Source organism: Ambystoma mexicanum, chromosome 2p (genome assembly GCF_040938575.1).
Source record: "Ambystoma mexicanum isolate Mex_15411 chromosome 2p, UKY_AmexF1_1, whole genome shotgun sequence".
Taxonomy (NCBI): Eukaryota; Metazoa; Chordata; class Amphibia; order Caudata; family Ambystomatidae; genus Ambystoma; species Ambystoma mexicanum.
Window position 1 is genome coordinate 1438083444 of NC_090923.1, and position 14260 is coordinate 1438097703.

At 47.2% G+C, this 14260-nt stretch overlaps 1 protein-coding gene across 1 annotated transcript in view; it reads right to left on the bottom strand.

Moving 5' to 3' along the window:
- Positions 1-14260, bottom strand: part of ASIC3 (acid sensing ion channel subunit 3) — a 463599-nt gene that overhangs the window by 175693 nt on the left and 273646 nt on the right. Inside the window, exon 2 of the mRNA XM_069645979.1 lies at positions 2589-2739. Coding sequence (XP_069502080.1) covers positions 2589-2739 — 151 coding nt within the window. The remainder of the gene's footprint in view (positions 1-2588; positions 2740-14260) is intronic.

The window sequence follows — 14260 nt, forward strand, 5'->3', positions numbered from 1 at the left end:
GTTTCGGGTAGTGGTAGCCAATGGTTCAAGGGAAACAACACACTGCCTAGAGGTTTGAGATGCAACACCAATGCGTATTGTGATGTCATCCTCCAAAGAAGGTACAGGTGGAGAGCATTAATGATAAAGACTACTTAGAGAGTGACAAGGTCGACAGAATGCATTGAGATGCTGCGGGGAAACAGTGTGAGCTTTTACAAAGAGATTTGGTGGGTTATGGAACTCTGACCTCATTAGCAATGACAGAGGGCGAGAAAGATGAAGAGTGCCCATGAAGATGTAGAGCAAATAAAGTAAAGTTTTAATAAAAAACAAAAACTCCCCACTGATAAAAGGGGGATGCATGCATTTGGTGGGTCGATAAGCGGATAAAATAAAGTGGCGAAGTCATTGCTGGCTCCCTTAACTTTGGACCATATGTAAAAGGGTGTGACGTTTGGTGGATTCAACCGAGAGTATGGGAGCAGGTGGAATGTTACACGGGTAGTGTGGTGTGATAGATTCTCAAATTAAAAGGCCAAGAGCAAGTCATCATTATTCTTTTTTGGATGGAAAAGCAGACGATGGTGGGGAAGAATGAAAAGGATAAAAGGGTCAAAGCAGAGTCACATTACAGTGTGAATAGGTTGTTGAGACAACATGTGGAAGAGCTATCCACGTAGAGGCACAGTGCAGTAAAGATTGTGGTGTGGGAAAAGAGTCACAGGTGGCCGCCGCCTTATCGGTGGGTTGTACGTGTTGACATATGTGTCCATAGTTAGTGTGGTCACTGAACAGGGTAATGGACAGGGTGAGGAAGATGATCTTGAAAAAACACACAATGGTGTGAATGAAGCTGAAGAGCAGCGTGGACATCCGGGACTGGTGACAACAGGAGGTGAGCGATGAAGACGACGCAGCACCATTGAAAAGATCACCATGGGATTTAATGAAGATGTGAAGTGTCTGCTTGATGAACAGGACATGGTGAGGGTGAGTACTTCACTAAGTGCTAAGGCCTATGAGGAACCAATGTATGAGGAAGACATAGAGCCTTGTGATGAAGAGGCAGCTGATGATAAGTCTCCAAGAACAGAGTGACAGTGATTAGTGGGGTATTGGTGATGAAGGAGTGACCGAGGAGATATAGTGGGGTAAAGACGACAACGAATGAACGGTGATGGGGAGCCTGACACTCATAATTAAGAGAAGACTGATGACGAACAGCAGCCCGATGACGATTGATAGACTGACGAGGAAGCAGATGTTCTGGACCTAAGAACGATGATGAAGATCAGCTAATGGCAGTGAAGAGTGAGTCAGTGGCAACACAAAGACGAGCATTATGGACAAGGGTAACAGAGTGAAAGATACACACTGATTAACAATACCTTGTGTAGAAGAGCGGGGCGTTGGAGAAGAGACACAAAGGTGTGGCGTGAAAGGGGTTAGAAGGGAGGTCTGAGTGATGGTCAAATGTTATGAAGAGCTATTATGGATAGGAAGGCGAGTGATGGGATATTAAGGTGATGAATGCGTGCTGCGAAAGGATCATTTGAAAGAGAAGCTTCAGGGAGAAAATGTGGGTAATGGAGAAGGGGAGTACGAGAAAGGAAAGCTGAGGTGATGTAGTAGGGCCCGAACGGTATAGTGCTCTAGGGGAGTCTAGTGAAGGAACATGTAGGTGATGGAACTGGGATGTAGTGGATGGGGTTGATAGGAAGGTAGGGGAAGGTAAGTTGAGGTGATGTAGTAGGTCCCTAAGGGTATAGTGCTCTAGGGGAGTCTAGTGAAGGAACATGTAGGTGATGGAGCAGGGATCTAGTGGATGGGGTTGATGGGTAGGTAGGGGAATGTAAGTTGAGGTGATGTAGTAGGTCCCTAAGGGTATAGTGCTCTAGGGGAATCTAGTGAAGGAACATGTAGGCGTTGGAGTGGGGACCTCATGGATGGGTAGGCGAAGGAACGTTGAGGTGATGTAGTAGGTCCCTAAGAGTATAGGGTTCAAGGGGAGTCTAGTGAAGGAACATGTAGGTGATGGAGCGGGGACCTTGTGGATGGGGTTTATGGGAAGGTAGGGGAAGGAAAGCTGAGGTGATGGAGTAGGCTCTAGGGGTGTCTAGTGAAGGAACATGTAGGTGATGGAGCAGGGACTTCGTGGATGGGGTTTATGGGAAGGTAGGGGAAGGAAAGCTGAGGTGATGGAGTAGGCTCTAGGGGTGTCTAATGAAGGGACATGTAGGTGATGGAGCAGGGACTTCGTGGATGGGGTTGATGGGAAGGTAGTGGAAGGAAAGCTGAGGTGATGCAGTAGGCTCTAGAGGTGTCTAGTGAAGGAACATGTAGGTGATGGAGCAGGGACTTCGTGGATGGGGTTAATGGGAAGGTAGGGGAAGGAAAGCTGATGTGATGGAGTAGGTCCTTAAGGGTATAATGCTCTAGGGGAGTCTAGTGAAGGAACATGTAGGTGATGGAGTGGGGACCGCATGGATGGGGTTGATGGGAAGGTAGGGGAAGGAAAGCTGAGGTTTTGGCGGCGCAAATGCTAAAGGCAAATGATAGAAGCACTATGAAGTCAGAAATGCTGGCATGACAATCAAGTCACTTACCTGTCTCGCCCCAGATGGGTAGGTACTCATCCTGCTGAATGTCCAGCATGAGCTCCAGACCATTGCCGGTGCCTCCTTTCAGTGTGGTGAGTAGCTCGTAGCCGGGCAGCCCAGAGTTAAAGGTGTAGCACTTGCCATAGCGGGTAAATATCTGCGCATGGGAAACAAGAACATGAAGATCACCACCAAGGACACGAAACACGAAAACCATCCTTCCTTCTGCCCATTTCTTGGGTTCCAGCGCCTCCACACCATGACAAGTCGCCTGGGAAATGGCCGCCAGGGGCGACATTTCCTAAAAAAATGCACCCTCGGTAAAATCAAACACTTTCCCCAAATATTCCTGGACTGACGTTTATTTTATAAAATGATACCCCTCCTAGAATATTTGGGGAAAATATTTTAGGGGTCAGGAAAAAAAAAGTCGCCTACCTGGCGACTTTTTCCAGGCGACATAATCACACGGAACCCAACAATACCACTTATAAATGATCCTTAGCGCACAATACTGGCGCTGATGTACACAAAACCCCATTGGGTGGTGGTCCCGCAATCCAAGATCCCTTTCCACAAAGCACACACTGTAACAGTGTACCAGAATTTAATTGCCTCATTTAATGACCAGCTATTACTAATACTTGAGGCCTCATTTTGAGTATCGTGATAGCTGTGAGGCCATGGGGTACTTGATATCCCACTTGTTTCAAACCACCGGTTGAGGATTTTGGATTGCATGGGGTATTTACAGCATGGGGTACCTTGAAAGTCTTCATGGGGTAGATACGTGTAATTTGCCCCACGCAATACTTTCAAGGAATCCCACGTGGTAAACATTAGATGACATCCCCACCCACGTTTAGGGGGCATTTTAGAAAGTGATGTTAAAAAAACAGCTTTTGACCATTATCATCACACTCATAATGAGGACCTTGAACACTGTGCAGGGGCTTCTCAATACTCGTACTCGCATGCCCTCCGCCTCGCTGCCTTGGTGTGGCATCTGGTACCAAACAAATCAGCAAAATGAATGCTTAAACAGCCAAAGGTTCATTTGCTCAGTTACACTAAAATGTACAATTTATTTCATGGTATCCAGTAGTAGCACATTCTGTAAACAGAAAACACAGGGTGCAATTGCTCGCATTCAGCTGAAGTTATAAAAAGATCAAGATGACGGAAGTTGTTAAGAAATGTGTATAATGAGACATATGTGATGTCATTTTATATTTGTTAATATTGCATTTGATGTGGATTGATATTAATTATTTTGTCTAACTGGAATCGTTTTATGTGTAAAGTTAAATTGTTAAATTGATACCCTTGCCCCTGTCATGAGGATCCGTATGAAGCCTGCCTCCAAATGCAGCAGCTGGTATGACTCCGATCTAGCTGCTCTGAAATGCATCTGCAGAGTTGCCGAACGGAATTGGTGGGCATCAAACACATCCACTTACAAACTGGTCCGCCGCTTTCTCCAAAGGCACTAGCGTCTCTCCATCCGCTCCAAGAAGAGGACCCATATCTAAGCCTGCATCTCCGGGGCCAGCAACAACACGGCTGAACTTTTCAAAATCTGTAAGGAACTCGCCAGTCCCACAGCAGTATCCATCTCTCCTCATCCTTCCCAGGCCCTCTGTACTGCACTGGCCTACCATTTCACCAGCAAAACCCAGGACATATTGTCCTCAGTCTCCTCTATCCCCTCCCTTCTCCCCCACCTGCTCTCAAGCCTCCCTTGGTCCCTCTCTATATTCCCCTATACTTTCCTCCTTCTCGTCCATAGCACCAGATGAGGTTTCTAAAGGCTTCCGCTTTATGAAAGTCTCTTCAAAACAAGTGCTTCCCTGCTCGTCCAGAAACATCAAGGACAACATCTCCACTCTTGCTCCTGCCTTGTCCAATTTCTGTAACCATTCCTTTGCCACTGGCTTGTTCCCACTTTCCCTCAAGCACTCGGTTGTGCACCCTCTCCTAAAAAAAACATCTGCAGACCCCTCCTGCCCGGCTAACTACCGCCCTATCGCCACTACCCCCTTCCTGTGGAAACTCTTGGACAAGTTGGTCACCTCCCAATTGACCACCACACTGAATTCGTTGGCTGCCTCCATGACTACCAGTCTGGTTTCAGAGCATCCAGAGGCATGTAAACTGCTCTCCTGAACACCAGTGAAGTTCTGTTCTCCAACCTTGATTCTAACACCCCCTCTGTTCTCATCCTCCTTTGTCTCTCCTCTGCCTTTGACACAGTCAATCATGCCACCCACTTAAAGCGGCTCCACTACACCCTTGGTATCAGGCACCTTACACTGGATTGGTTGACCTCCTTCCTTTCTAATCTACCTTCCCTTGTACAATTGGGCCCCTTCCTCTCCTCCACCTCTCAGTCTACCTGCGGCGTCCCCCAGGGCCCTAATCTATCGCCTTGGCTCTTCACCATCTACCTTGCCCCTTTGGCCCACTTGATTTCCTCCTTCTCTCCTCATTTCCAGTGTTATGCTGATGACACGCAGCTCTCCTTCAAGCTTCCCTCCACTACCTCCTCCTGCTCTCTTATTCCTGACAGTATAACCGCCATTCGGGCATGGTGCTCGGCCAATGATCTTTGTCTTAATGCCAGTAAGACTGCAATCTTTATAATTGGAACAGGGTCCCCTGCCCCTTGCTTCCCTCCCTCTCTCTGGCCACCCTCCTTGGGCCCCCTCCCCTCACCATTTAGTGAAACAATAAACCTTGGTGTCATCTTTGACTATGCTCTCTCCTTTTCCCCTCACATTACGGACCTTGACAAGAAGGCCCACTTTCAGCTTCACCTCCTCAGAGGTATTCTCCCTTTCCTTACATTGCCCCAGAAACTCAATGTCTCCAGAGCTCTGGTTCTCTCTAGACTGCACTACCGCAACAGTCTCTTCCTCAAGTTACCTCTTTCCACTCTTCGCCTCCTTGTTATGGTAATACATGCACAGGTCTCCTTAGAACCTTGTGCATGTAGATTCCATTTGAGAGTGCCTCGCCAGTTGATGCTTCCACTGCAGCTACCTGGGGGCCTCAAATAAAGCTCTTCTCTTCTCCCGCTCTGTCCCTGGGTCAAAATGCAAATCAACGGCATATCATTACCTGTAATGGTAGACACTGGCTCCCCCTACACCATCGTGGATCTCAAGACCTTTTTGAGTGTACTCTCTGGCAAGATACATGACCTGCGAAGCACTTGTGTAAGAGCTACCGGTTATGGAAAAACGCCCATCGAGATAATGGGATATGTGTGGGTGAACCTCAAGTTCCATGACAGAGAAACATATTGCAAACTCTTTGTAGCCAAAGATGGCTCCTCCGTTGTGGGATGGGAAGAACAAGCCGCTCTTCGAGTAAGAATACACCCTGGAGAAGAAATCCCCGTGCTGAGTGTGCTCAATAATGATATGGACATCAAATCTAATCTAGCAAAACAATTCCCCAAGGTGTTCTGCGACAAGATTGGACTCCTAAAAGGTTTCCAACACAGAATAATCCTCAAAAGAGGTGCTGTCCCAGTGGCCCACCGAGTCTGCAGTATTCCCTTTGGAACAAAAGAGGCGTTGAAGAAAGAACTTAAGCGCCTCTGCGATGAAAATATCATGCAGCCCATCGAAAGTTCAGAATGGCTTGCCCCAATTGTCTTAGTAAAAAAACCGGACGATTCCATAAGAATGTGCGTCGACTTGAGAGACCTAAACAAAAACATATGGGTTGACAGACACCCACTTTCGACGAGGCACTGTACCCCGAGGCCCCCGGGAGCGTATTAGGTCACCTGATTGGGCGCAGCCCCCCCCCTTTTTTCGCTGCCGCCGACTTCTGCTGCCAGCGCCTGCAGCGGCCTGCCTGTCAGCTGTGGACCGCCAAGAGGAACAGCCAAGAGAGGCCTCGACATCACCTTTCAGTTCTCCACTGTAAAGGGTGCCGCTCCTCCCCGCTGGGAGTTTAGAGCGGCGCACATTGCACTCCTGCCCTACTCCAAAAGTGCTTCAGACAGCAGGAGCTGTCCATCTATCAGGTCAGAGGAGGGGGAGGACGAAGTGAAACTTACACTTTCCTTTCATTTGGCATTTTATGTGTAAAACGGACAAAATGAAACGTACGCTTTCCTTTTATTGGCATTTTTTTTGTGTAAAACCCTCACTGCTGCCCTGAGCAGAACCCTGCATCATTTTCAAAAGCTGCTAGCTGTTGCCCAGCAACACACACACAGCATCAGCAGTCTTCATTCTCTCAATGGCTACTCTGACTTTCCGGGACTAATCACTCACTATCTTGGTCCATTGTGACATCACAACTGAACATTCCATCAGGTCTTCCCTGAACCAGCCAACCTGTGCTCCCAGCCCATTGTGAGGTCACAATCTGTACTAAGGACCATCCATACACTGAAGCCTAAAGACTCTGCAGTACAGATACACCTGGGCATTCTCTGAATCGGGTCCCACCCTGCCATGCAAGCAATTCTATAAAGACTGTATCTCAGCGCCTCCTTGCTAACTGCCAACAGTACTGAAAACCTCTGCCTACACTACAGCAACTGGTGCCACTCAACGCCATTCACAACCTAGAATCAGGCACACCACCATGCAGGGCGTTCCGCCTCCCACCAAGTTTCTTCCATGCCCTGGGAGCCCAACCTGCCCATGGGAACAATGGATCGATGGATTCCACGTCTACCTCAGAGCCATTGGGGGCAGCAAATTCAATGATGACCTCAAGGAGGCGACCCTCTTGAACTGTATAGGGCCAGAAGCACTGAGACTTTTCAGGACTCTTCCCGAACCCGGCAACATAGGAGGAGATGGCAACCGCAAGTTTGACATAACATTGGCCAAACTCACCAGTCATTTTGGCAACAAGACCAACGTAGTACTGGAAAGATACAGGTTCTTTTCCAGAAAGCAGCTCAAAGGCGAGTCTATTGATTCATACATAGCGTCCCTCAGGGCGCTTATGTCAACCTGCAGTTTCACAGGTGTCTGTGATGAGTATTTGAGAGACCAATTGGTGCTGAATGTGGCTGATCCACGCATCCAACAAAAATTGTGGCAAACCAAAAATCCCACCCTGGACCAAGCCACGGAGATAGCAAGGAGCATGGAATTGGGAGATCGATGCATGAGGGAAAGACGTGACCACACGACCAGTGTGGAGATCAAATGTGTCAGCCCTGAGTCCGAGCCTTACGAGCCTCTAGTAGCAGCAGTAAGAAAGGCTCCGCCATCAAGGGGTTCGAAATTTGGCTCAAACAGAGCAAGGCCATACAACTCCCAGAATCCAACGCGCTGCCAGAGGTGCGGATGGTACAAGCATGCAAATCCTGACAAAGAATGCCCCGCCATCGCTGTGGAGTGTTATAAGTGCAGCCAGATTGGACACTTTGCCAAAGTCTGCAAGAACACACAGGGAAAGACAACCAGATATGGCAATCTCACCAGGCGACCTTTCATCAGACCGTCCTCTGTGAGAGTAATCGAAAGCAACCAAGAGCACAATGACATGTTATCTATCAGTCCAATGCAACAAACGGTACAAATACTCACTGTAACATACCAACAACAGAGCAACGGTCCCTGGGTCAAAATGCAAATCAACGGCATATCATTACCCGTAATGGTAGACACTGGCTCCCCCTACACCATCGTGGATCTCAAGACCTTTTTGAGTGTACTCTCTGGCAAGATACATGACCTGCGAAGCACTTGTGTAAGAGCTACCGGTTATGGAAAAACGCCCATCGAGATAATGGGATATGTGTGGGTGAACCTCAAGTTCCATGACAGAGAAACATATTGCAAACTCTTTGTAGCCAAAGATGGCTCCTCCGTTGTGGGATGGGAAGAACAAGCTGCCCTTCGAGTAAGAATACACCCTGGAGAAGAAATCCCCGTGCTGAGTGTGCTCAATAATGATATGGACATCAAATCTAATCTAGCAAAACAATTCCCCAAGGTGTTCTGCGACAAGATTGGACTCCTAAAAGGTTTCCAACACAGAATAATCCTCAAAAGAGGTGCTGCCCCAGTGGCCCACCGAGTCCGCAGTATTCCCTTTGGAAGAAGAAAGAACTTAAGCGCCTCTGCGATGAAAATATCATACAGCCCATCGAGAGTTCAGAATGGCTTGCCCCAATTGTCTTAGTAAAAAAAACGGACGATTCCATAAGAATGTGCGTCGACTTGAGAGACCTAAACAAAAACATACGGGTTGACAGACACACACTTCCCAATATATCTGAACTCCTATCGACCATGAAACCTGCAAAATACTTTACAACTCTGGACCTCTCCTCAGCCTATCACCAGATTGCTTTGGAAGAGAGCTCAAAGAACCTAACATCTTTTGTCACACCTCTCGGTGCATTCATGTTTAACAGAATGCCATTCGGACTCGCTTCAGCCGCAGCAGTCTTTCAGAGACTCATGTCACATCTATTTGGAGGACTTGATGGCATACACTGCTTCCAAGATGATATCCTCATATCAGCCAGTACAGAAGAAGAGCACAACGCAAAACTTGTGGGTGTCCTACAGGTCATACAAAAAAGTGGGCTCACACTCAAATTAGAGAAATGCAACATAAAGTGCGACCGAGTTTCATACCTGGGCCATTCCATTGACGCCAACGGCATCAGCCCCAAGAGGAAACTCATGGACACCATAATGAATATCGCCGAGCCTCAAAATAAAGACCAATTAAGGAGTTTCCTCGGGATGACAGAATACTACTCCAAGTTTATAAGCAACTATGCTGATAAGACCAAAAACATGAGGAACATCTTGAAGAAGGCAGCCAAATTCATATGGTCCACTGAATGCAAGAACGAATTCGAAGAAATCAAATTCCAAATTAATCAAGCCCCAGCCTTAGGAATGTTCGATTGTAAAGCCAAAACCATCATATCCGTAGATGCAAGTAAAACCGGACTGGGTGGTGTCCTGGAACAGCAACAAGATAAGAACATCGTGACGATCGCATTCGCATCGAGAGTACTGAGGGGAGCCGAACTAAACTATTCCACCATTGAGAGAGAAGCTCTGGGTCTGAGGTGGATTCTTCAGCATTTCAGGAACCTAATCTGGGGCTTACCCGCAATACTGAAAACAGACCATAAACCTCTAGTAAATGTCCTTCAGTCCAAAAATCCTCACCTTATATCACCGAGAATAAGACGTTGGTTCCTCGACATCATGCAATACAACCTCCAACTATGCTATACTCCTGGTCCACAAAACCAAGTAGCAGATTGTCTTTCCAGATTATCGACCAACATCGACACTGAGATTGCATCTCCAGATGAGGACATCATAGCTGTCGTAAACCCTGCCATCTCGAGAGATGAATGGAAAATTAATGCCAATACTGATCCGGAAAAGCGAGAAATCAGGGAAGCGATAGCTAATGACTGGGTGGAAACGGGAGAGGCTTTAACAACCTTCATTCCCTTTAAGGAAGAATTATCCATGGACGATGAGCATATCTTCAGAGGCGATCGAGTAATCCCACCCACCCAACTCAGAAAAAAAGTACTCCAACTGGCACACGAAGGTCACCTAGGAAGAAGCTTGACGAAAAACAAGTTGAGAAACAACTATTGGTGGCCAGGAATGTGGAAAGAAGCAGAAGAACTGGTCAAAAATTGCTCCACGTGTGCCATGAGTGACAAGTCCAAGATCTTAAGAAAGACCCCCTTACAGCCTATTGAACCTCCCAAACATGTGTGGTCTAAACTGGCAATCGACATCATGGGTCCATTCGAGAACCTCAAAACAGTCAAAGTATATATCATAGTACTTGTCGATTACACCTCTAAATGGACAGAATGGGGAATAGCTGAGGACAATGTGACCTCAAAGAAAGTCATAGATTTCCTGACAGAGATCTTCAGCAGGGAGGGAGACCCCAAGGAATTGGTTTCGGACAACGGGTCTCAGTTCATATCTATGGAATTTGCTGATTTCCTCAAGAAAAGGTCCATCAGCCACATAACAACATCTTTGTCCATCCAATTTCCAACGGACTTGTGGAACGCATGAACAGGCTCGTGAAGAGCGTAGTCCAACTGGCCACGGCCAACAACCTCCCGTGGAGAGAAACCCTCAAAGAAGCTTTGCATGCGTATAGAACTACCCCACACACCACCACGAACATAGAGCCCTTCACCCTCATGCGAGGTAGGGTTGCAACTAACCGATTTAGACCGGCGTGGATGTTCTTATACACGGGAGAAGCAAGGGTGAACATGGATCTACTTCAAAAGACAGTAAGAGAAAAACAAGCAAAATACAAAAGACAATACGACTCCAGACATGGAGTAAAAGAGATGATGGTTCGTGAAGGAGACTGGGTACGTGTCAAAGAACCGAAGAAAACTCTCAAGGATGAATCCATCTTCAGACCTCCACAGAGAGTTGTGAGTTGTCATGGGAAGTCTGTCATCCTCGATGATGGAAAGAGATGGTCTGGAGATTATCTCATAAAAGTAACAAAAGACATCCAAGAGACCAGCATATCTAAGGACAACAGTCCTGACAAACCATCACAACACACCTCACATTCCCCAAGAGAATCCCTCTGTGAACATGTGGACAATGACAGACCTCACTCCATGCATCAAGGAGTCCCCACTGGAAGAATGTCCAGAAGGAACCGCAAAATCATCCAAAACTTCAACAATGACTATGTTTATTACTAATGTACCCCAGTTTACCCATCTTCCCTCTGCCTCTCCCACTTGACACCCTTTTTTTTTCCCTTTCACTTTCCCGCTTTTCCCCCACCTGTTTTTCCTTTTTCTTTTGCCTCACGTGGGGGAGATGTTATGGTAATACATGCACAGGTCTCCTAAGAACCTTGTGCATGTAGATTCCATTTGAGAGTGCCTCGCCAGTTGATGCTTCCACTGCAGCTACCTGGGGGCCTCAAATAAAGCTCTTCTCTTCTCCCATACTTTGTGCCTCTTTATTTCACTCCTTCATATTATCCAGGATAGAACTGTGAGACTTATCCTTGGCCTCAAGCCCAGGGACCGCATCTCTCCAGCCCTTAAATCTCTTCACTGGCTCCGGGTGGCTGCCAGGATCAAATTCAAAACCCTCTGCATCATCCACAAGGACTTCTGTGGCCTGGGACCCTGATACATCTAACTCACCCTAAATACCTCTCTGCTAGAGCCCTTTGGTCTGCCAGCTCTAACTCACTGCAGACCAGACGTGTTTCCAAGCAGAGAGTGGGGGCTAGATCTCTCTCTTTGGCAGGTGCTTCCCTCTGGAATGGCCTACCTGTGCCTCTCAGACTTGAGACAGACCTCCTTAAGTTCCAGAAGCTTCTCAAGACTGCTTTTCTCTACCTCCTTCCCCCTCCCCCTCCCTTCCTAAATGTCCCCTCATGTCGCTGTGACTGGTGGCCTGTTGCATTTATGCACTGCCCTCCCTGGTCACGCTTAAATGGTGGCCCTCCACTTACACCTCCAAGCACTTGTCTGACCCCTGGTCTGGCCCATGTGCTGCATTGTATTTTGAAAAATATAGGAAAGTGAAGCATTGACCGGTAACCACAGGATCTTAGTAACTTGATGACCTTAAGAGAGTAATAATGCAATGTACTGATGAGAAGGGGCTGTGTGAGGAAATGTGTGACTTATCCTAGGTTTCTTACAAATGATGTGATATTGTGGCAAAATGCCATCTGGGGAGGGTGGGCTAGCCCACGCTTTTTTGACTTTTACTAAATAAATGGATGCGGGTCATTCTTTTTCAGAAAGGGTAGTTTGCTAATCAGACCACCCTTTCAGAATGCTCATTGCCAAAAGCATAGTGCATTCATGTGCCTTTGCTGTAACCAATCTCTTGAGATATATCTTCAGCCCCAGCCCTGTAGTGGCACAGAGCCAGCTCAAATGTCACATGTGCATTTCTGATAGCTGTTGGAACACAATGTTCCTGCATGAAGAAGTGGCTTTTTAACTGACTGTACCATTAATGCAAATTATAATAATTGTATAACCTAAGTTAATCTGTAAATATGAGCCCGGCCTGTGGCATAGTATGTACACACAGCAATTTGTTCTCATGCAAGTTTCAGATATTGTGTGCAGGGCCCAGCTATGAAAGGACTGATGTGTATTAGAGTCTGATCCGTCTCCACAGCTTCTATGTTGAAGAATGAGCTGACTGCTGCCTTTCGATCCCCTTGAAGAAAGAACAACACCCTCCTGCCAGGGCACAGGAACTCTCACCGGGGATCTCCTGGGAGTTGGTGCTTCACAGGCGGCACTGACATAACAAAGCCACACTCACGCCAGGGTGCTGATCACTGGAGCTCCTTTCAAGTCAGCAGATAACAGTAGTGGGCGGTGTTAGAGAAGCCAGAGAAGAGAGGTTGGCCAGGTGAGGGGTCCCACCATCTTGATTTTTGTTAGGCCATTTCCTGCAGGGGAAGGCACTCTGGGTATGATGGCTGTAGGCAAGGTCACTTGTTATGACAACATGGATTGGACACCTTAGAGCAGGCTTTCTTTTGACCGATCTCCAGAGCCACTTTGCCTGTATATGATTAATCTTTGGACTCTTAACACAGACCTCTGCTGGGAGTAAATCGTGCTACAAAGTCCTATTCCATAGTGGTGAAGGCAGAAGGCATCCAATGCAAAGTACAGTTAAGTAGAGTTTGGACCCCTATCTATCCCAGGAAACAAAGGGTGTGAGCTGCTGTGGACCATGGCCTCTCTTCTGGCTTTGCTGGAACCTGGGTCCTGTTCACTGGAGGTGACAGCCAAGATCCCTGGAGTCAGAGTGCAGAACACAAAAACTCCCCTTATCCAGGAGCACCTGGATTGAGACTGCCAGCAACCCAGAAGACCAGAAGCAGCTTGGAATCCTGTTTGAACGCCCCAAGATGCATTCAAGCATGATCGAACATGCTTGATGCACATTGTGCTGCCATAGGACTGTGGTGCTGCTTTTGGCACTCCATGAGACTTAAAGCCGCTTTCTCCATTTCGAGGATCAAGATGCCAGCTTGACACATTAAGTGTACTGACTCATTTCACACCAATCGTGGGCTCGATATTGGGGGTGCAACTGACTCGAGTGCAGACAGAAATTCTGAAAGCCATAGACTCGCCTGTCTCAAACATCAACTTGGCTCAGCAGAGACATGCTCTTGCTGCCGACTGAACTGCTGCCCCAAACCATCAGAAGCCATGATCTCACCATCTCAAACACAATTTACCCCGCAGGGATGTCGCACCTTCAAACTGACTTGACCTGACCACCAGGGGAATTGCAATAACTTGAATATCTCAATGCTGGCTCGAACATGGCAAAAGCACCCAGAAACCCAGCTTATAGCGTGAAGAGGCCCTGTCCCCTTGCACACTTTTTGGGACCATAGTGTCTTTTATGCCCCACCCCACTTTCTGTAACTTGTCCTTAATACACATCTTCTTGAACAGTGCCATTGTTGCCAATCTATTGCCCGAACACCCCATGTCATGAACCCCGAGGGCCCTTTCACATCAGGTTCTGGGTGGATTTGTAGAGTGTTTAATTAGTTTGCATTATTACATTCCCTAAAGAAACTATAGGCAACATTCTTATACTTCAAAGTGATTGTACTATTGCTGTTTCAGTCGTTAATGTTATCAGCTCACA